At 36.0% G+C, this 23937-nt stretch overlaps 1 protein-coding gene across 1 annotated transcript; it reads right to left on the bottom strand.

The window, feature by feature from the left end:
* Positions 1-39: 39 nt before the first annotated feature.
* On the bottom strand, positions 40-4868 carry LOC132617748 (external alternative NAD(P)H-ubiquinone oxidoreductase B4, mitochondrial-like). Its single transcript, XM_060332821.1, has 10 exons — positions 4673-4868; positions 3114-3372; positions 2616-2825; positions 1944-2194; positions 1642-1861; positions 1423-1527; positions 993-1250; positions 789-910; positions 529-648; positions 40-289 (listed from the first exon to the last, which is right to left on the bottom strand). The coding sequence occupies exons 1-10, from the start codon at positions 4762-4764 to the stop codon at positions 202-204; spliced, it is 1725 nt and encodes a 574-aa protein (XP_060188804.1). The 5' UTR covers positions 4765-4868; the 3' UTR covers positions 40-201.
* Positions 4869-23937: the final 19069 nt, after the last annotated feature.

The following is a 23937-nucleotide window of genomic DNA, read 5'->3' as shown; positions in this document are numbered from 1 at the left end:
AATATACCCCCTCTGTAAGTGCCAGAAAAACAAGTAGAATGCTAAAGAATATGAAGAAATGTTACTTGGAACCAGAAAGTGGTTTAAGGAAATACAATCTGAACAAAATTTCTCAAGTATACTGTAGTAAGAAGCGCTCAATTACAATAAATAGGGAGCAATAAATCGTGTGAGTGCTTAGTTGACAAGTATGATGGTGTTTCAGATTCTGCTAGAATCCCTCCCAAAGGTGGAACGCCTTACCCAATCAGATACCACCAACACCCTTGTACGCCAGCTGACTAGCTTGCTGAAATATGAAACCAAACACATTAATATGATGAAAATAATCTCAACATAACTTGGAAACTTGCTCACTCAGTGTTTACACCAAACTGATTAAAGCGGGAACATGTCACATATATAAACTTTACCAGTTAACCATGGTTACATATTCTCACCTTAGTTTGTAACTCTTAAAGTAATATTGTTTGGTTTAGTGTAAACACATAGTGCGGTAAGTGTTTTTTGTGATGCGACAATACTTACCTTGCATATACTGAATACCAGAGCCACTGAGTACTATGACCTATTGAAACCCAGTCTCCAGGGAGTTGAGCTGCAGTCTGTTCCCCACCCAATGGTGCAAATTGGCCCAAATGCCTATACCTGTAAGGTGGGAAAAGAAGAGGTAAAAACCAACATGAAGCATAAGATCAGAAAAGATCGTAGTTTAACACTTAATGTCAACTCTAAGCAAGAAAATTGACATTCATATTTGAATAGGAAATCATATGAACTCCTCTTACCTAAAAGGATGAAAGCGATGGCGCCCTGTTCCTCGGAACCTTAGTGGACCTTCTGGATTTGCTTCACATATTTTCATGCGATTGAAACAATCAGCGAGGTAGCTACCTTGTTGAGCCGCGACCTAGTGTAGAAAATTACAGACAGAAGCGTAAGATGAGGAATAGAAGAACATATAACAAGAGAAAAATAATCCATATATTCACCTGTGCTGTAGCAGGAAGATTTTTCATCTGGGAGTCTACTTCAGCAAGTAGTTTCTTGAACTTCTCAATGTTAATTTCAGTATCGTCTTCTGAATTCTTCAGTAAAGCATTAAAGTTTTTCAGCTGCTTTTTCTTTAGATACAAATCCACTTGAGGGTACCTCTCACATATATCATGGATCACTTCTTTAAAATCATCCACTCTTAGAGTACCAGAATTGTTCTTGTCTGCCTTGCTAAATATGATTGCAATATCTTCCTGAAATGTACATTTGAACTCTAGATATTTAAACAACTTAACTTAGTTCCTCAACTTGCATAAAGATAAAGAAATTTTCATTCACTTTCATTCAATTGTGCCAGCAAGAAATACTGCTAGATTGTTCAAATTTAGCATCCGAAATCAACATCTAAAGATTGAGTAACTTTACCATGACACTTCGTTGGTTTATTGTGGCACAATCACCTAGAGCATAAATCTCATTGCACCCTTCCACTCGGAGCCATTCATCCGTTGCTAAGACTCGCCTATTTGTCTGCAAGCCATCAACGAAAAGAGATTGGCACGAATCATCTCAAGGTCGCAAGTTGGTGCTGAAACAAGTATATATTAGTAACAAGAAACACAGTAGTAATAAAATTGAACATACCTGACCAATTTGCTTCATGAAATCCATAATGACAGGGCGGGTTCCAATGCCAGTAGCCCAGACACACATTCCATATGGTATGCTAACAGTTTGGCCACTACTTCTCTCTTTAGTTGATATATCACGATCAGTTACTTTCACCACCATTGACCCGGTTTTCAGCTGAATACCATCTCTAGCAAACTTTTCCTCAGCAAAGGCCGTAATTCTTTTGTCAAACCTAAAAAGTGGAAGTTTGAAGTGATTAAAACCAACAACTTACAACTAGCACACTACAATCTCTTCACGTTAATGTCACTTACATGTTGAGTATATTATCCCCGGCCTCAAGGAGTGTTATCTTGACGTACTGTTTAAGGGCAGGATACAACTTGGCGAGATCCTCTTTCACAAAATCATGAAGCTCTGCAGCAAACTCCACACCTGCTGGACCACCTCCAACAACCACAAAGTGAAGAATTCTCTTCCTCTCCTCTTCACTTATGCTCGGAAGGCTTGCCCTCTCGAAACAATCTATCACAGTCCTACGAATTCTTTGAGCATCTTCTACTTCCTGCAAAGAAATATTATTGACTCAAATGTGACTATACTTCAATTCAAGTGCGACTAATAGCCTGTTTGGTCAAGCTTTTGAGAAGCTAAAAGTGCTTATTTTAGAAAGTTGAGGTGTTTGGCCAAAAGCTTTTAGGGGGAAAATAAGTGTTTTTTGAGAAGTTGCAAAAGCTATTTTTCTGAAGCTAAAAAGGTAACTTTTCCCCTAAGCACTTTTAGAACATTGGCCAAACACAAAATACTGCTCTAATATTGACAAAAATGCGTTTCAAATTGATTAGCCTAGCATAGGCTAGTACTTTTGACAAAAAACGCTTTTCAAAATAAGCAGATTTTGAAAGCTTGATGGATCAGGCTATAAACTATACTTCAATTCATTGACTCATTATTTAGTATAAGAACAGTTGCTTAGTAGAGCTTACCTTAAGAAAGTGTGCATTCTCCACAACACCGGGGGTGTTGAAAGTGTTTGCTCGAGCGCCCATAGCAATCACAAGATAGTCATAATCTACAGTAAACTCTTCTATGCCACCACCCAAATGATTTTGTTGGGTTGTTTTACAGTGAACCTTCTTGTTTACTGTATCAATCTTGTAACACTCAGCTTCCTTGAAATCAACATCGAATTTTTTCTGTTACACAGAAAGTACATTATCAAAAATACTTCAATTGGTACACGCAAGAAATAGGCTAATTCAGCAGCCTTTATGTTCAATTTCTTGTGGGAGCTAAATTTTCATCAGTGCAAGTCAAGGGAATGGAATCCTGTCCTCGGATATCCACATAAAGAACACGACGAAATACTTGACACCAAAATCTCATATATGCAACAAGGACATCAGTAATGGTTATTTAGCTTGATTTGAAGAGAATAACGACAAACATGATGAGATCAATAATGGATGATATTTATCGTATACCTTTTTGACGATATTACGAATTGGTTCAACGATGCTCCTTGCTTCTACTGTGCCACAGGTAACGCTAGGTAACAGAGGAGTGAAGGCGAAATAGTTGCGAGGAGACACAACCTGGACAGAGTAAGAGGGGTCTTTCAAATTCTTAAGAAAACTTGTTCCTGCCCAGCCCGTTCCAAGAACTACCACTTTCTTCTTCTTAATATCATCTTGACCTGCATCAGCAAATGCAGTGTGACATACTGCTGCTAGTCCTCCACCACTGCAAGTCCAAAGTAAATCAATCAATTCTAAATAACTTAGTGTCAGCGACATGAATCATGTATATTTCCACTCTATGCCGGTCTTCATTAGCGAAAATTCCAGGCAAACTTATTATGTAGCTGGCACATATATTAAACGGAAAAGACCATAAAAGAAATTGGTATAACACCTTCAAAGTAACTTGTTTGAAATTGCTAAAATCTGATAATTGTGTTAGGAATTACGTGCAGGCATTTCAAATTCCTCAACTTTGTTTTGTGCATCATCAATGTAAGTTTATAAGTAATAGAAAAACGTAATTATAGTTTAGAATTTTATTGGACGTCCCAAATGTAATGTGTTACGCATCCAGATTAAATTTAAATGGCACTACACATTATATTGGCGAGGAGTAGAAATGTGCATATTCAATTTCAAGCGATTTTGATGATTGCAACCACCGGTTTTTCTCTAGTTTTACATTTAGTCTTGAAATTATAAACAATCAGACATAGCCAATGCAGATTTACATATATCTATACTTTTTGACTAGTAAAAAATTTTAGCAGTGACCATAACAAATCTGGAGTAGAGTGGAATGGACACGAAGATCATATAGCTGATCTCAACCAGTCCATAAAGGCATGCGGACCATATTAGACGGGCAAGTTATAGTTTCATCCGAACCCAATAGCTTTGGCTTATGAATTCATTAAATAAATACTATAAGATAATAGATTTAGAACCCAATAGTCAACAGGGTTGTGGTATAGCTAAGGAGAAGGAAGGGATTAAAAAAAAACATACTGTACAAATACGGCCAAACTTTATATGTTTAATTTTATGTTAAGTTGTTAAAGCCCCTGATATACGAAAGGTCTGTCAAATGGGGTTCAAAAACTGCTTTAGATCCAAGTTTCGAATCCCATGTACTATGTTACTAACATTTTATTTTTTGAATCCCTTTGTATAAATTCCTGACTCTGTCAGTCTTCGAACTCATAAAATTCAAATCTTAAATTAGACTCAGAGAAATGACAAAGCATGTAAGATCAACGTTTTATTTGGGAAAATAAAACACAGATAAACAAGACAAAATAAAAACAGCGACAATGAAATGCTAAAATGAGAAAGAAACCATAAATGGTGACACTAAAACAAGCTCACAATATTGGTGCATATGTTAACAAACAGAATTATCAAAGTAAGAAACATAAAGAACACCAAAACAATACACTAGTGTAAATAAGAAATTACACTAGTGAGAAAGAAAAAAAAACAATAGTGTAACAAAGAAAAAATGGTGAAAATTTCCTGACCTGACAGTGAAAAGAACAAGAACTTTAGGGAGATGAGGGTAGTCATTGAAAGCCCTGGAGGCTCTCTGAAAGAAACTATACCCTGCAGGCATTATGTTGCACCAATACAAACCCTAATAGATTCACTCTCTTTCTGCTTCTCTAAGTTTATATAAGGATGGAAAATAGGAAGAATTTGTCAGAAAAAAAAAGCCAAACTTTCCATATATGAACGTAGTTACAGCGCAGCCACTTTTATGGTTTGTTGTTTGTTTTGTTTTTTTAAGGGCCTTGTGGAGTAAGTGTCACGCAATAAGGCAATATTAGCGCACGTTGAATTGTCAAACCTAAAAGTAAGGGAACGTGTCATTATGGGTCTCCATGTTATTAGGAGGACTTGGACCATTTTTTGGTGTTTGGCCCGTACAACGTAGGATTCGGGTCCAAAGAGTTACAATTGGCTGACAGCTGACTAGGCAAGTAGAATCGTACCTGGCAATAAACTTTTCCTTTTTTGGCAATAAACCAAAGGAATTTTAAATTTAAATTAGGGGTGGGCGTTCTGTTTTTCGGTTCAGTTTTATCAAATTTCGGTTTGGCTATTTCGGGTTTGGTTTTTTGAAGGTGGACACCAAACACCGAACTAAACTAGTTCAATTCGGTTCTTTCGGTTTCGGTTTTTTAAAGTTTGGTTCGGTTCGGTTTCGGTTTTTTCAATTCGGTTTTTTTAATATAATATTAGAAGTGATTCCATTGACACTAATTCATATTCTCAAAAGCAATAAAACATAAAACTGATAAATTAAAATCAAAATCAAACAAACATGATACACAAGAACAGAAAATATAATCATGACAAAGGATTACTAGGTGTTACATACATACCATAAGAATAATTAAGAAAACACATAAAGCACATACATTAATCTTAAAGAGACATCCTAGTTACCTTTCTTTGTTAAGGATATTTGATTTTTTCAATTGAAGTGGAAAATTAGGGATAAAAATGTAAAAGAGGACTTATTACAATTGGATTTTTTTTTTTGCTTTAAACTTAATGGGCCTGGACTATTTTAATTTTTTTGGGTAATGTATTAAATTTCGGTGCGCGTTGGGTTTTATCAAACTTCAGTTCGGTTATTTCGGTTTCGGTTTTTTGTCGATGGACACCAAATACCGAACCAAACTAGTTCGGTTCGATTCGATTTGTTGAAGTTTCGATTCGGTTCGGTTCGGTTCGGATTTTCAGTTTTCATTATGTATGCCCAACCCTAATTTAAATGGCTAAAATATCATGTACTTATATTTTGAAAATTAAAGACTCGTTTGGCCATGAGAATTTTTCTCTTTATTTGAAAATCAGCATTTTGGCCGTGAAAATTTCTTGGAACTTGGAAAACACCTAAAACCTTATTTTCGCTCCTTCTTTTTTCACCTTTTTAACTTCCAGTCAGTGTTTTAAAAAGCAATGGCGTAAGGCGGGGCATTTTATATTTGCCTCGGCGAGGCGTAAGCCCCGAGGCATGGGGCGTAAGCCCCATTGATATTTAATTTTTTGTATTTCATAAAATAATATAATTACAATAAATATTTTTAAGTAGGTAAAATTACATAAAAAAAATTAGTGTTGCCTTTTTTGATTTTTCATACTTGTTGTCTTTTACTTCATATAGTAACATTAGTATTTATATTAATGAGGATCAATTCAAGTCAATAAGATATTAGCCATGTGTTTTAAAGACATTACCTAGGATGTTATTGTAAAAACTTTATTTAATAATATGAAGATTTTTGTAGTTTAGTTCAAAGTATGAGAATATTGCTCTTAATACATATATAGTGTTTTTTCTTTCTTTTGTTATACTATATGTTTTATACTACTTTTTACAATCTTCAACATTATTTAAGAGAAATTTAAATCATAAAATTCATCGGTAAAATCTTTTGGGGCCTAAAAGCAAAAGCTTTACTAGCCTCACCCTCTAGTCACCCCTGCTTACAACTTGTAATTATATATAACATAATTTTAAAAGTGGAATACATATCAACTCTAACATCTTAACTTTCAAATAATGAAAAAATTACAATTTCTTAAAACAATATTACTATCATATTGTTCATTTTATATCAATAAATTTTATCAGTATTATAATTAAAACATAACTCCTTCGTGAATAAAAATTAAAATTACTTTCAAATAGCGAAATAATAAAATATGATAAATTTGATACGTAAGACAAAAGACCAATAACAAGTGAAAATGTACAAATCGGCTATAGTATTTTTAAAAGAAATATTAAGTGATATTCACCCTCACAATATTCTCAAATAGTAAATATGCAATACTACGACTTGTTATTTGAGTTACATCCAATATTCTTATTTATATAGATGAAAAACTATAAAGTATCATTCATTTGTTAAAGAATTATAAGGGTTAGCGATTTTAATTATGAAATTTAACATATAATTTGTGTAAGAACTATTAGGCAAGCCCCGAGGGTTAGGCGTTAGGCGAGTTTAGGGCGTACAGTCGGGCGCTTAGGGCATAAGCCTCACAGGAACTAAGCCCCGAACTTGAGCCTCAGGCGTTTTGCCAGCGCCTCGCCCTACAGCGAGTTTCGGAGCGAGTCCTGAAACGGACTTTTAAAACACTGCTTCCAGTACATTCAAACAATCAAATCTTCGTTGCAAAAACTATAGCCAAGCACAACTCAATTTTCAACTCCAACTTCAAAATTTCAAATAAAATGAAAAATAGATTCATAATTTTGCACAAGCCAAATGAACAAGAGACTGAAACAAGATTATAGCGTCAATATTAGAGAGAGTAGAAACGACAGTCGACAAGTCGATTCTTCTCATAACTCTTTTTAATTTAAGCAAATTCTTTTATTTAGAATCTTAAAATCTCGTTTTGATGTCGCGCTTCTTTTTCAAAGGTTAAGCAAGACGTCATTTTGTACCAACATTTTAAAAAGCATAGTTTACATTAAAGTCTTTCATTCTTAACATCTATATATTTTACAATTATAGTTAATGATCTTCTATATATTATTAAAAGGAGAGGAAAAAGCCCTCTCCTTAAGCCAAGCGGCATTACCACAAAAAGACAAGTGACATTATTAAGACAAAACAAACTACCTTTCTAACTAATAAAACTTCTTAATTTTAAATAACTTTTGAACTTGAATTAAAACTTCTGAAAAAAACCACATAATCGTGCATATAGTGCCAAAGCCGTCTGAAAATCTCCAAACATGTTTTGATTAGTTATAAGGATTAAGATAACTTCCAATGCTTGCATGTTAAACCCACGTTCTCCATCTCTTCTTTTTTCTTCTGGCCACATTCCCCATATTTAAATATGTAGAACACTCAATTTAAAACTGCTTCCTTTGATCCGGCAAAGGTGTCATTCCTTTTACAAATCCATGTAACCATCTCACATCTAAAAGAGCAAAATTCTTCAACTGCGCATATGCCATGGACATCAGGTACAACCAATAGTTAATTAGATTGAAGATAAATATTTTTTAAAATTCTTTTGTGATTATCCTACTTATCTGCAATTTTAATTCTAATTTTTATTTTTTATTTTTTATCATCCTACTTATCTGCAATTTTAATTCTATTAGGTCAGGAAATCTGTCGGAGAATATCCGCTGGCATAAAAACTTCTAGCAACAAACTACGTTCTTGCAAATTCACTTTTATTTGGATTTTCAGATTTTCTGCATCAAATTATAACAGCATTGGATAAGAATTATTGAATCTCTCAACAAATCAGATTAGTTTGTTAGAGTTTTTGTGTGAGTGATTTACTTTCTCATAAGCGAAATCACCATCAGCGAAAAGTTTTGCATTCCGCTTTTACTCTTACTTCTAGCACTATGTTTTAACTGTTAATTTCATTAATTGGTGTGTGTTGTATAAGTTTTTTGAATATCTTATCAAGGATGATGAAAGGATATTGGATGCTATAATGCAGATTAGGCTATTCAAAATTGATATATCTTCTTATATATTGCATATTCCAATAGTCTTTAATGGTTAACTAAATTTAGTTCCGCAGTGGGGGAAAGTTTAATTGGTTTTTCCAGTTTGAAGTTACAAGAATTTTGAGTAGTGGTTGATTAGCATATAGTACAATGGTATTGCTTTTAAATTGTTCTTTCTTCGTCTCTTATTATGGAGTTCTTCCAAGTACCATATATTCTCTTTTTTGTATAGAGCATGATTTAGTTTTCATCCATTACTTACGAATGCTGATGCAGAATAAACTTCATGTTTCGCCTTCGCAGTGTGACCAAAAGGAATAACAATTAAAATCTGCTTTTTCATCTTTAGGAATTGGTGCATTGCTTACTTCTTTCTCAGTGGAGAAACTACAAATTTATAACTACACTTTTGGCAGGTAATAATTTTTGGGTCCATCCCATAATTTGAGGAAGGAAACATCTCCCTCATTTTAAGGAAGAAAACAAGGAAGAAAACATTTCTCTTGTTTTGAGGAAGAAAACATATTCCTTGTTTTAAGGAAGAAAACATTTTCCTTGCATTTGACAAATTGTCAAGTGCTTGCTTGAGTCACAAATGACATCAATAGGTTCATTTCATCCCTGTAAATAGGGAAGCCTTCTATCATTTATAGCATCACCAAGAGCAACAGAGAAAAACAGTAAGGAAAACACTTGAGTGAGATATAAGTATTCAGTTTAGGATTGGTTTTTTGTAATAGTTGAGTGTCAGAGTTGCTCCTCCTATTGTAATTCTGTTCCAGTTATGAATAGAAGACTTTTCCAATCCTAACAAGTGGTATCAAGAGCTTGGTTAATCTTCCAGGCCAATCTTTTAAAGTTTCGTAAATTTTTCAGTCAAAAATTTTTTGTCCCAAAATTGTGCTCTGAGTATACCATTAGAAAGATCTCGTTTCGAGGATTCCGAATATATATTTTTCGGAATTTTTCGACCACCGGAAGGCCTCCAAAAGACCAGTCAAAGTTTCCTTGTCCACTATCGCCGCCGCTGCTCCGCCACCTTCCGGCCACCAGCTCGCCGGAGAAGAAGACCGGAGAAACCCGATCCGACCAATCCGTTTTGTCCAGACAAACCCGTTTTACTAGAACCAGATCTGGTCAAAGTCCAATTGCCACATCATCCTTTTGTTGACTCTTTCAACCAGCCAGTGATTAAACTAGCCCGGTTCGGTTTGAATTAGTGCAGCCCGGTTCACTCTGTTTTTGTCCGGTTTTCAGATTGGTCAGACCGGTCCCCTAAGTTTTCGACCATTCCGGATTCAACCGTGAGTCTCGTTTTGCCTGATTCTGCTTCCACAGTCCAGTACAAGCAGATTAGGTGCACTTTATCATGGAGAAATCATCATCGGATACCATGATTCCGCTAACATCCTCAAATTATAACATGTGGAAACCTCGTATGGAGGACTTGTTAAATTTGAAGGATTTAGCCGAGCCACTCGAAAATAAAGGTGCCAAACCCGACAAGAAGACAGATGAAGAATAGGCAAGAATGAATAGGAAAACGGTCTCACAAATTCGACAGTGGATTGACCATAGTGTATTCCATCATGTCGCGCAGGAAACGAGTGCTTACAAACTTTGGGAAAATCTTGGGAGCATGTACCAAGCAAAAACGGCTCGAAATAAAACATTGTTGATGAGGCGATTGGTAAATCACAAGCTACGTAGCGGTACCTCTGTCACAGAACACACAAGTCAGTTCCAAGATCTCGTGAACCAGCTAAGTGCAGCCGAATGGGTTCTCAAAGATGAGGAGCAAGCAATCTTGCTCCTAAGTTCTCTACCTGATAGCTGGGAGACTCTTGTCGTCACTCTCAGTAATTCCGCCCCCAATGGTAAGGTGACCATGCAGATGGTCACGGACGCCTTAATAAACGAGGAATCACGAAGAAAAGAAGCCGAGGTAGATCAATCATATGCCCTTGTTTCTGAAAATAGTGGACGCAACGGGGGTAGAAGCGGAGGTAGAGGAAGAGGCCGAGGCAAAGGTAGAGGTCGAGGTCAAAGTAGAGGAAGATCTCAAGTTCGAGGGAGATCACGAGAGCGGGGAAAGTCCGTCGATACCAACACTTGGTTCGAGAGCTATTGTAACTATTGTGGCAACTATGGCCACAAGAAGGTGGAGTGTCGAAAGCTTAAACGGGAGCAGCCTCAAACTAACCAGAGTTCGAGCAAGGAAGATGGTGAGACCATGGTCACCGTGTCACCAGACATTGCACTTGTTACATGCGGAGAGGAAGCATGCCTACACGCGGGCACAAATAATATTGAGTGGGTGATTGATACTGCTGCATCATTCCATGCCACTCCACATCGGGATTTGTTCAGTACTTATAAATCTGGAGACCACGGCGTTGTGAAGATGGGAAACACCAGTTTCTCGAGCATTGTTGGCATTGGTGATGTGCACATAAAAACCAGCAATGGAAGCTCACTTGTGTTGAAAGAGGTTCGTCATGTTCCGGATCTGAGATTGAATCTGATCTCAGGAGTAGCTCTGGATCGACAGGGGTATGGAAATCTGTTCAAGGATGGTACGTGGAAGCTGTCCAAAGGCTCTATGGTTATTGCTAGAGGACATATTTGTGGTACTCTTTACAAAACCAATGTAAAGTTGTATCGACCGAGTCTCAATGCAGTTGAAGAAGAGACATCGCCAAACTTGTGGCATAGACGATTGGGCCTCATGAGTCTGAAGGGATTGACGACTCTTGCAAAGAAAGAAGCCATCTCAATAGATAAAGACTTAACTTTGGATCCCTGTGATCACTGTTTATTTGGGAAACAACATAGAGTTTCTTTCAGTTCCACCAGAAAGAATCGTTCCGAGTTGTTGAGCCTTGTCCACTCTGACGTGTGTGGAACCATTGAAGAAAAATCTCTTGGTGGTAGCAAATACTTCGTGACATTCATCGACGACGCATCACGGAAGGTTTGGGCTTATTGTCTCAAATCGAAGGATCAAGTATTCGATCGTTTCAAGACATTCCATGCTATGGTAGAAAGGGAGACTGGAAAGAAGCTGAAATGCCTCCGATCCGACAATGGAGGCGAGTACACTTCCCGGGAGTTTTTGGCATATTGTGCTGAACATGGGATCAGACATGAGAAAACGGTGCCACGAACACCACAACATAACGGTGTAGCTGAAAGAATGAACCGCACTATTGTTGAGAAAGTCCGATGCATGCTCAGTATGGCTAAACTGCCAAAGCCATTCTGGGGCGAAGCTGTTCTGACAACTTGTTATCTTATAAACAGGTCACCTTCAGTCCCATTGAACTTTGAAGTTCCAGAAAAGATATGGTCTGGGAAAGGTATTTCATATTCTCACTTGAAAGTGTTCGGGTGCAAGGCATTTGTGCATGTATCCAAGGAGTTGAGGCAGAAGCTTGATCTCAGATCAACTCCGTGTATCTTTATCGGCTATGGAGATCAAGAGTTCGGATACAGGCTGTGGGATCCCGAAATGAAGAAAGTGATTCGAAGTAGAGACGTTGTGTTCCATGAAAACCAGTTTCATGAGTCTGCTCCAACAGTCAACAAGCAACGAAGTTATCATGCTCCAGATGATGTCCCTGAATCACCACACATTCCTCTCAACAACGAGGAACTTCATGATAATGTCCATGATGAACAAGAAAACATTGATCCGGCAGATGTTGATGATGATCAAAACGAAGAAATTCTTGAGCAGGGGGAGCCTTCACTCCAAGACGCAGCTGGAAATAATCAAGTTCGACGTTCTGCACGAGGGTTAATCTCTCAAAGGTCATACTCGCCAACAGAATGGATCCTTCTCTTACCAGCGAGGGGGAGCCAGAGAGCTTTCAAGAAGCTCAATCTCATCGTGAAAAATCCAATTGGCGACAGGCCATGGAGGAAGAAATGAATTTTTTACAAAAGAAACAAACATATGAGTTGGTGAAACTTCCTTCGGGAAAGAAGGCCTTGAAGAACAAATGGGTCTTCAAGCTCAAGAAAGATGCTAGCGGAAATATCGTGAAGTACAAGGCAAGGCTCGTAGTCAAAAGTTTCCAACAGAAGGAAGGAATCGACTTTGATGAGATTTTTTCGCCAGTTGTGAAGATGATGTCTATCCGAGTGGTTCTCGGATTGGTGGCAAGTATGGATCTTGAACTTGAGCAGATGGACGTGAAAACAGCTTTTCTGCATGGTGATTTGGAGGAAGAAATATACATGGAGCAGCCCGACGGTTTCCGAATCCCAAAGAAAGAGCATCTCGTTTGCAAGTTAAGGAAGAGTCTCTACGGTCTCAAACAAGCCCCAAGGCAATGGTACAAAAAGTTCGACTCATTCATGCTGAAACATCAATACAACAGAACAACTGCAGATCATTGTGTGTACTTGAAGAAGTTCTCCGATGGAAAATTTATCATCCTTCTGCTCTATGTGGATGATATGCTGATAGTAGGCCAGGATGCAACTATGATCAACAACTTGAAGAAAGATTTGTCTAAGTTCTTTGATATGAAAGACTTAGGCCCTGCACAACATATCTTGGGCATGAAAATCATTTGTGATCGAAAGGCAAAGAAGTTGTTCTTGTCACAAGAGGAATACGTTGAACGCGTGATCAAAAGGTTCAACATGAAAAATACCAAGCCTGTTGGTACTCCACTAGCAAATCACTTCAAGTTGAGCAAGGAAAGTTGTCCTTCTTCCGAAGAAGAAAAGAAGAAGATGAAGGCAGTGCCCTACTCTTCAGCAGTTGGAAGTTTGATGTATGCAATGGTGTGCACAAGGCCAGACATTGCTCATGCTATCGGTGTTGTGAGCAGATACTTATCAAATCCAGGAATAAAACATTGGGAAGCTGTCAAGTGGATACTACGGTACCTGAAGGGTACATCCAGACTATGTTTGTGCTATGGGGGAGCTAAGCCGATTTTGGAAGGTTACGCTGATGCTGACATGGCAGGAGATTATGATAGCAGGAAATCAACTTCGAGTTATATATTCACATTTGCAGGGGGAGCTGTGTCATGGCAATCCAAGTTACAAAAGTGTGTAGCACTATCAACCACAGAAGATGAATACATTGCCGCAGTTGAAGCTGGGAAGGAGCTTATGTGGCTGAAACGTTTCCTTCAAGAACTGGGTTTCCGACAAGAAGAATACACAGTTCATTGTGATAGTCAAAGCGCTATGGATCTCAGCAAAAACTCGAGGTACCACTCACGCACAAAACATATTGACGTTCGATATCACTGGCTCAGAGAAGCAGTCGAGCAACATGAACTGAAGCTCTCCAAGATCAACACAAACGACAGTCCTGCAGACATGCTGACCAAGGTGGTACCGAGAGACAAGTTCGAATTGTGCAAAGAACTTGTCGGCATACACTCAAACTAAAAGCCAGTGTACCCTCCTTCAGGTGTATGGGACTGAAGGGGGAGATATTTTGGGTCCATCCCATAATTTGAAGAAGGAAACATCTCCCTCATTTTAAGGAAGAAAACAAGGAAGAAAACATTTCCCTTGTTTTGAGGAAGAAAACATATTCCTTGTTTTAAGGAAGAAAACATCTTCCTTGTATTTGGTAAATTGTCAAGTGCTTGCTTGAGTCACAAATGACATCAATAGGTTCATTTCATCCCTATAAATAGGGAAGCCTTCTATCATTTGTAGCATCACCAAGAGCAAGAGAGAAAAACAGTAAGGAAAACATTTGAGTGAGATATAAGTATTCAGTTTAGGATTGTTTTTTTGTAATAGTTGAGTGTCAGAGTTGCTCCTCCTATTGTAATTCTGTTCCGGTTATGAATAGAAAACTTTTCCAATCCTAACAATAATATCATATCCTCCAACTCTGGTTTGAATAACTTTCACAGTTCAATTCTCTTGCAATTATTCAATCAACCAGCTCCTTCTTCATACAACGTCTCATCTACAAAGGTCATAATACTTTGTCAGGAAAAGGATTTTGGTTTCTTTCTTCAGATTTACAGTATTAGGCAGTTATACTATTTGTATATCTTAACGTTTATATTGTCTCTTATTCTATGTCAATGCACAACTCTCACGCAACAAAGAAAAAGCCATGATTCAACGGCTTTAAAGGACATTTATGCGAAAACACATTTCTTCATTTCTATCAAGTTTTTGGGCGTGGAACGGTAGACTGTGATTCAGCTCAAACAATAACTCCTAATCTACCATCTCTGCTCCAAAGCACTATCACTATTTGGTACAATTTTTGCTTCGTTTGCTCCCTAAGCCATGAGAGGGACCTTGTGATTCGTTCTGAAAAGAAGTTTTGTTATCATACTTCATGTTGTGGCCACATTTTCTCTTGAAGACCACTAAAGGATGATATATGGTGTGCTCGGGGTTAGACGACGTATATAGTTATCAATCACCTTTAAAAAAAAGTATCCTAGCACTGCATTTATAAAAGTTATTCATTTATTTCGAAATTTATAGTTGAAATGACCCCTGCATATATTTACCTTCTCATCTATTTTTGGGGGGTTTTCTTTTATTGGGGTAAAAGGGGGGCGTCGTGGTTGTGGAGGGGGGGATGTACTTTAGAATGTAATATTGTTTTTTAATTGGAGATCTCTTGGAGAATGTGTGTACATGATCAAAGCTTTAGTTGCTAAGTTACCAGTAACTAACTGTGAACATGGTGACAAGATATAAATTTTAGTGTTTTACGTGATTTGGATCCATAAGTTTTGATACTTGGAGGCTGCTAAACCAATTTTCAATTTGATGAGCTTCTTAGTCCATCTATCCCTTTTTCTATTGATTAGTAGCCAACAAAAATTAACAGAGGAACTTTTAGCTCTTGAGCTTAAGGCGACAGTTTTGAACAATTTCATGATTGTATATAAATAATATGGTAAGCCTGGGGTTTCCTTTCAAGGTGAATTCTAACCAATCCGATAAAACTGTACTAATAATTTATTTTTTCCATTGTTTTCATTAAGAGCTGCTATTTTAGTACATAGGTAAGACTTTCATTTTTCAATTCTTGAGCTTGGATATGGAGCATCTAAAATGCTTTCTACCTCAAACGACTCACTGTTTAGAATGTGATGATTCATATATGGTATCCAATTATCAATATCTTCCCTCTGCTTCACATGCATATTTTCTGTTTTTGGGCTTTTTGTGTACAATTGTTACATTTTTTTTTTTCCAATAGAGAATTGTGAATTGGCTTGCTCCTAGCTAGGAAAGAAAAAGAATAAACCATTTGAGCGAAAACTCTTCAACGCTCAATGAAACTTGCATAGATAGAATTGTCCTCCTTAACTCAAGCTAACATTAAGAAGGTCAGTTTATTTATCTTAGTTACAGACAAATACACAGATTTCCATTTTTACTTATCTTTGATCTTGATGTATGGTCCATAAACACTCTTCTTCCAATTAGAGTTATTCCTTGCCTCGATGCTTTGGGAGCTCTCATACATGTTTAGGAATGAGAGACGTTTAACCTGCACTAATACAACTTTCTTTAGAGAGTTGAATTACTATCTTAAAATTAGCGTATTGTCATGTGCCTATCAATTACGTTAGGGTATGATCAGTAATTATTTATAAGAAAATTATGTTGAAAGACGCTTCAAAAGATACATGTACTGAAAGTTTGTCCCCTTAAGATTTTATTCTTCTTTATTGTTTAAATTATTTCATAGTGTCTGCAGCTGCTTCATCACATTTAAGTCCATCAAACTACGATAACTAAGCAAGCTGACACATCAAAGAAACATTCTCCATTGGATGTCATACAAATGGATTGTGTTGCATATATAGAAGAGATTAAAGCAAGCATGTTAATATGTAATAAGACTGATTCAGAAAAAATGAGAATATAAAATCTATAATATGTCACCCATGGTTCATATAAAATTTGTTCACAGTTGGATCAGTCTTATTACATCCTAACATTTTCAAGTTGTTAAGTTGATTCTTGCTCATACATGTTTAATCTATTGTCACACCCCATTTTCACCCGGAGGTTAAAGTAGAAGTACGACATATTGGAGATTCCTATTTTTTTTGTCTGTGTTAAGGAGTCGCCACCTAATTATTTATGGTGAATTAGGACACCTAAAGTTTATTAAAGTAGTTATCTAAAGTTGATTGTGTTTAAGGTCTGCGAAACTTAAGATTCTAGGTAAGGGTTCAATTAGTCTAAAGGGAAGGTATTAGGCATCCTTTAAGACCCATTAACAATGGTTAACCGACCGGACTAAAATTTAATTAGGCTAAGTCTAAATATGGTATTATAGAAAAAGGAAAGTAATTTTGTAAGCATGGCTAAAGTTATAGATAAATATGTAAGAATGCTATTTAAAATAGAACTTGTAAAATAATAATAATTTGTATAAAAGAGTACTTTTAATGCTATTTTGAAATACGACTTATAAATGTTGTTGAAATTTTTAAACGAAAGTATAATACTTGTGGAAAGGTAATAGTTGCATAAAAGAGTTTTAGTCAAAAACAAACTAAAAGAAAGCGGAACATGTAATGTTTATATGTGGAGGAAATGACTAAAATTTACAAGAGTTATTTAATAAAGTTTTAAAGGTTATCTTAGCCAAATATGTATTTCAAGTGTTGGAAGGAATTAAAGTGGAAAGTTATCCGTTGAAACTAATTTGCCTTTTTATTTCTTAGAATAAGCTAAGTTAGTGTAAAACTTCTAAAATAGTAAGTATAATTTGGTTTCCTTAGTCAAAAAAAAAAATATAGTCATGATACTTTGAAAATCAATTATTCTAAAAGATAAATATTATGGATAATAAATAATTTCGACATAAACTAATGAAGCTAATTGTTAGTTTTCTCTTTGAATTAACTACCCATTATTAAACTAAACTTCACTAATTTGCTAAAGTTCATCTAAATTAACAAACAAAATGCTAATCATACAACACAAATTAAATACACAAAAATTAAAAATAGAAGAGCAAAGAAATTAAATGGGCTCAGTATATTTTTAGGATTGTCGCGACTAAGCTACTGTTTGGCCCAATCCTTTTGGACTGCTGCTATTCGCTGCCAATGTGATGGGCTTTGGCCCAGAATTCTTTTTTTTTTAGAGCGGATTGACTCGAGAGGAGGTAACATAATTGTTTGATCTTGCAGCCAAGTTGAGTCTTATTCGAGACTCCTCGCAATCCCCGATGTCATGCAAAAGAAAGGAGAAGAAATTAGTGCGATGGTATAATTCTTATAATGTACAAAATCATCATATATGGGAAACTTAAGAGATGATTAACATGTGCCAAGACATATTCAGCTTAAATATAAGAACCTGCAACCGGAACTAAATGACATGCGAAGAAATGGGCAGATAAGCAATACACAACGACCACTAGCGTAATTCCAAACGTAGCAATTAGCACAGCTATAAGTAGCAGCACAAGGTAATAGTAGACGGAACGGCAACCACCAATCAACAATCTCTGCTCAAAATAGGTATCAAACGAAGAATCGATCCAGCCAAGTATAGTAAACATTTGTTGGAAATTTTCGGCAATCAAATTAATCTAAAAGCAGTGTTTTCAACCTCAATATTCAATAATAACTTAGCTCAGAACAAACTGAAATTTAGCCTAAATCGTGGCAGAAACTCAGCTCAAAAAGGAATAGTTCGTTATATCGTATTTCATACATCCAAGACAAGGTAGATCCACGACACTTACAAATCAACTAAACCATGTTGAGTTCTAGCAAAACAGAAACATAGAGTCGAGAAATTGATTGGAGGTGTGAAGCAGCAAACAGAACTGAAGCAAGTTAAAGTATTAAGCACTATATTGAAACAGAACCAAAGGAATGAGGGAAATAGGGGATTAAGATACATTCGCGCCAGAAGAGCCAGTAAATCATGATAGGGAATAGTATAGGCAGTAGCATATAGAGGAAGCCAATAAGTCATGAGAAATTATACATATGCCCACCAGTTGAGATAACACAAAGCATAACCTTATCTTTCTTATTTATCTTAGTTGTTAGACCGAGATGAGTAACAAATCATTTAAGCATAATAAATTATATGAGTCAATGATAGACAGCAATCTCTGAGTCAAACATGCAGTCATCAACATCACCAAATGACATCCTAAACTTTAATCTACATCACAACAACCTTACCAATAACTAAACACAAGCATATCCTTGCAGATGACCTTGTTTCACAGATATTTTTTTTGTTTTGAATGAAGCCATAAAAGACAACAACATACGCGAGTAAAAAAAACTGACTGATGTTTGACAAACAGACACAATATCATTCGATACAGAATTGCTTTAATGCTACTAAACAAATGCCAATTATCTAACCATCATCAAACATTTGGACAATGTCCACAGACTCCATATTCCAGGTATAACTTAGAACCACTCTTACCAAAACTCATTTTTAGAAGATCATATCATTCAAAGCAATGCTACGCATATCAAGCAAAGGTATTACTTTAGCATGGATAGAATAAATACATAATGATCAACCTTTCAAAACTAGACTGAAAACGAACACCTATAAATATTAATTCAAAAAAAAAGATAGCCTCATTCCAACTAATATAACATCACCTCAACGAAACAAACTTAAACATCCCAGACATAGTGCTTAGACCTTACTGTAGTGATATGGTAAACTAACCAAAACCTCAAACTAACCATTCGACAATAATCCTATCATTTCAGACAACTGGCATGAATATTAAACTGATCGACTGGCATGAATCACATCAATTTAAACAAACAGCTACTACATTGTCGACTAACAAAGATTTTCAATTAATCAATATCAATATAATAAACCAACTACCAGCATCTTTGTAGGGTTGATCAGGAATTAAAACATGCATAACACTACTTAATTACCAGCGGAAACTCTTCAATTACATTAACACACAAAACTGTCTAAATTAACGAAATTACTACTAACTCAAATCACACAACAAACTCATAAACAAACTAAATTATTAGAATAAAAATAAACTAAGACGAGGAAGAAATTACCTTTTTGTGGTACAGTGAACTGGATGTCGAAGTCGTCGAATCTACGCTCGAACACGAACGAACTCGATTAAAGTAGCTAGAGTTTCAAACTGGAAAGTGAAAATAGAGTAATATGTGGTTATTTTTTTAGAATTGAGGCTAACTATTCGATGATAATTTCCATCCCAAATCGTATATTTCAACAGAAGGGTTTTTCTGATTTAAAGGAAGATCTAGACAAAAAAAATAAGAAAGGGAAAATCCCCCCGACTTGATCACCGAAAACCTCCCCCTTTTTTTCTTTTCTCCTGAAAACCTTGAGTCAAATCCCCCCAAAGACAACTGAATATCCCTCCCTCCCCCCTAACTGAAAATCCCCGATTCCATTTATAGGGTTTTCGTTTGTATCCGACAAGAGCGGAGCGTATGAGCGATAATAGTGTCTGACAGAGCGTGGGAGACATGTGTGGATATGGCAGAGATGAAACGTGGGAATGGCAGGTCGATGTCGGGTGAAGTGGAGGGGAACGTGAGGAGACAGAAAGGAAACGTGGGAGAGAGGTGAGTGGAGAGAACGTGGGTGTAGGATGGAAGAGAGATGGAGAGGATGACAAAGAAGAGGGAAAAGGGAGGAAGAGGTAGGGTTTTATGGGAGAGGAGCGGCGGAGGAGTTGACAGGAGAAAGAGACGAGAAATGAGGGAGGTGGCGGGTGAGGAAAGAGGAGAGAAAGAGAATAAGATTAGGGTAAGAAGAAATAAGGGAATTAGGTTGGACCGGGTCGGGTCAATTTCGGGTATGGGCTGGTCCGTTTGGGCTGGCCTATTAATTTGAATATGGGTTGAAAATGTGGGTTGGGTATTAAAATGTAGGTTGTTTGGTAGGGAAATAATATTGCATTGATCCTTCCTCCGCTATTTAATTATTTTTGGGCTTCTAATTTAATAACTGGTATAACATATATTATGTAAAGATAATAAATAATTAATATGTAATAAATATTTTGCAAAGTGTTGTCTTGTAATTAGTTTAACGATTCCAAACCACAAAAAATAAAATGATGACGAATCATCTAAAATTTGTAGTAAAGTGATACTTGTAATGTCAATAATAAAAGTAATGATATTAGTAGAAGTGGCAATAAAATATTGTAAAAAATAAAGTATTTAGCTCGTCAGTAAATTTAGAAACCCGAGTAAATTAAATAAAGGAGAGACAAAATTGGGTGTCAACATCTATTTTACGTATTTAAACACAGAGAAGGGAATCTTAGATTTTTCTCTTTATAAATGGTGAAGTTAGTCTATGTTTTTTACTCTTTGATCTCTAACTTTTCTTACTTGCACTTGATGCTGATCTATCTATCACCTGCTCCTGCTCAAACAAAGATTAAAGCAGGTAGAGTCATCCAAAGAATCACTAAAATTCTATAATTGAAGTTACATATTTTCTACGTCTTCGGCTTGACTTTGTCCCCTTTAGTTGCATTTTCAAAAATGATAACTAAGCTAATATTTTTCGCACATACTAATAATTACATGAACATTACAGCTCTCCGTTAACACATTGGCATTTATCCTTGAAGGTGATAGGAATACGACGAAGCAACAGTTTTTGAGCCGACAACGGCATCAATACGCACGTTTATCTAAAATTCAATCCTCTTAATATGTAAGAAAAAAGTAGTCAGTAATGAAGCAGTAGCAACTACATATACCATAGAAAATGTTAGTATGTAATAAGACTGATCCAAAAAATATGAGAATATAAAATCTGCAATATATCACAAATGGTTCACATACGTTTGTTACTATTATTTCTCTCCATTCTTTTTTTCTTTGAAATGATCTGCGCATCGCGCGGGTACGTATACTAATAACAATAAATAACCTAATCTTCGGTAATCAAATTTTCTTAAGACATATACAAATTTTATGTTGAGTGGGTGATACATTCATATAAGGATTAAAGTATAACGCAAAAAGGATCAAAAGTATCTTAACGTATTGGAAATGATTTAAATTTGCCCTCCTTTCAGCTATTGAACCTCAATTGAATTTTATAGTAAAAAATGTCCCTCCTTTTAACAGAATTATGAGATGACACGTGTGAGATTTAAATTAAACAGGCGGTATTGAATTATCGATCTACGTGAATATTAGACCACAATCATAAACGACCAAATTCATATGAATTTATTTGGTCAATAATTATTGGGGCCAAATTTCTAAGATTGTTAAAGGATGAAGAAGCAGAATTGAACTTAGGTTTAGAATTGATTCGAGCTTGTTTGCGTCAGTTTTGAACCAAAAAACGCAGCTTCAAACGAAGAAGACATTGTTGCCTTTTGAATCCATTGAATCGTAAAATGTGACGCATCGAAGGAACTGGATATGAACAAATCCGAAGTTTGTAGAAAGTTTTGAAGTTTGTTCATTTCTTGAGGCCAACAAACCATTATTAAACTGATTTATGCCAATAATTGTTTTGAAATTGAATGTATGTTAGAAAAAATTGAATTGCCATTGTTGAATGATTATTGGAGCTTGAGTTGAATTTTAAACTCAAAAATTTATTGCAGGATGAATACAGTATTTTCGAATTTGGATTTTGAGGTATTTCTAATTTCAAAACATTATTTCTACGAGGAACCAACTGTTATACCCTATTTTAACCGGAGTCAAAATAGTTTACAACATTCCGGTAATTCCAAGGTTAATTAAAGTTAAGGGAGTCGCCACCTAATTACTTATGGTGAATTAGGACACCTAAGGTTAATTAAAGTAATTATCTAAAGTTGATTTTATTTTAAAGTCTACGAAACCAAAAAGATTCTAGGTAAGGGTTCAACTAATCTAGAGGGAAGGTATTAGGCATCCTCTAAGATCCATTAACAATGGTTAACCGACCGGACTTATGTTAATTAAGGCTAAAAATGTAGATGTAACATTTTACAACATTTAAGAAAATGTCTTTGTGAATGTTGTTAAGGTTTTAAAGGAAAATATAATAATGTTAAAAAATAAGACTTGTAGAAATATATAATAATTTGCATGAAAGAAGGCTCTAAATGCTATTCAAAAGTGAGACTTATGAAAGACTATTAGTTCAATATAGACTATGTAAAGGTTGTTTTAGCAAGTACATGTTTTAAGTGTTGAAAAAGAGCTAAAGTGAAGAAGTTATCCACAGAATTAGTTTGCCCTTTTATCTCTCAAAATAAACTAACGTTAGTGTAAAACTTGTGATGTTTTGAAGAAAAACATTATGTTATGTGAATGATTTTTGAAGTTGGACTTAATTCTTTAGCAAACTCGATGGGTTCAATTCTACATTTAAAGTTAGTCGCATGCTAATCTTAGGTCCTTATATCAGGCATCAAGAATATCAAACACGCATCCAAAGAAATCATTCAAAACACACATTCAAACAAAATAATAAACGAAGTAACGAGTTGCAAATTTAAAAAAAAAAAAAAAAAAAGAGAAAAGGGAATCGCCATGGGCGAGCCTCAAGCGAATTTCATCTTTTTCTTACTATAGGATGAGATCGGGAGTAAGGAACATGTTGACTCCATGCACGGGTAATGTATTAATGCCGAGTCTCAATTTGGAACTCCGTTTTGAGTGAGACCCGGATTGGGACTCCATTTTTCTTTCCCGGGTGCAGTGAACGGGGCGTCGACGTCGAATCTACTCTCGTTAGGAACAGATTGGAACTCGACACAAATGAGCTCCAAAATCGCTATCACGGCTAAAGTCCACCCAGACAGAACGGAGCGTTTAAACAATCTTAGAGTTTAGAGTGGTAATCAAAAATGGGAAAATGTAGAAATGTGCTAGGATTTCTGATTTAAAATGCTCAAGACCGGATTTTTTTTTTTTTAAAAAAAAGAAAACTCAAGACTTTTTGTGAGAGAAAGTATTCGTGTATCACCAATAATCCCCTTCAATCCCCAATCCGTGTTGAATCCCCCCCGGCTAAGAAACTTAGAGATGTATTTATAGGCGATGTTTAGGGTTTTTAGATTTTCGGGTGGGATTTGAAATATCTTGGTCAAAACCCTTTCAAAATCTGAACGTTTCAGATTTGTAAGGATTCGCCAGTAATAAAACAGACGGAAGAGGACAAAATCAAATAAAGTTCTTGTACTAAAATGGCAAAAGAAAAATAAATTATAAAGAAAATCCAGTTAAAACTTGCCAATCTCGATCCGATTTTCAACCAAAGGGCACGCTTAGCACGAGATTTTCA

Source organism: Lycium barbarum, chromosome 11 (genome assembly GCF_019175385.1).
Source record: "Lycium barbarum isolate Lr01 chromosome 11, ASM1917538v2, whole genome shotgun sequence".
Lineage (NCBI taxonomy): Eukaryota > Viridiplantae > Streptophyta > Magnoliopsida > Solanales > Solanaceae > Lycium > Lycium barbarum.
The sequence above is the reverse complement of the archived record's forward strand: the minus strand, read 5'-3'. Positions and strand labels throughout refer to the sequence as shown.

Excerpts from the sequence above, each read along its gene's own strand:
- LOC132617748 (XM_060332821.1), bottom strand. The coding sequence starts at position 4,764 with ATGCCTGCAGGGTATAGTTTCTTTCAGAGAGCCTCCAGGGCTTTCAAT. Across the intron at positions 2,195-2,615 it reads AGAATGCACACTTTCTTAAG|GAAGTAGAAGATGCTCAAAG; the intron begins GTAAGCTCTACT and ends ATTTCTTTGCAG. Across the intron at positions 911-992 it reads ATCTTCCTGCTACAGCACAG|GTCGCGGCTCAACAAGGTAG; the intron begins GTGAATATATGG and ends TTTCTACACTAG.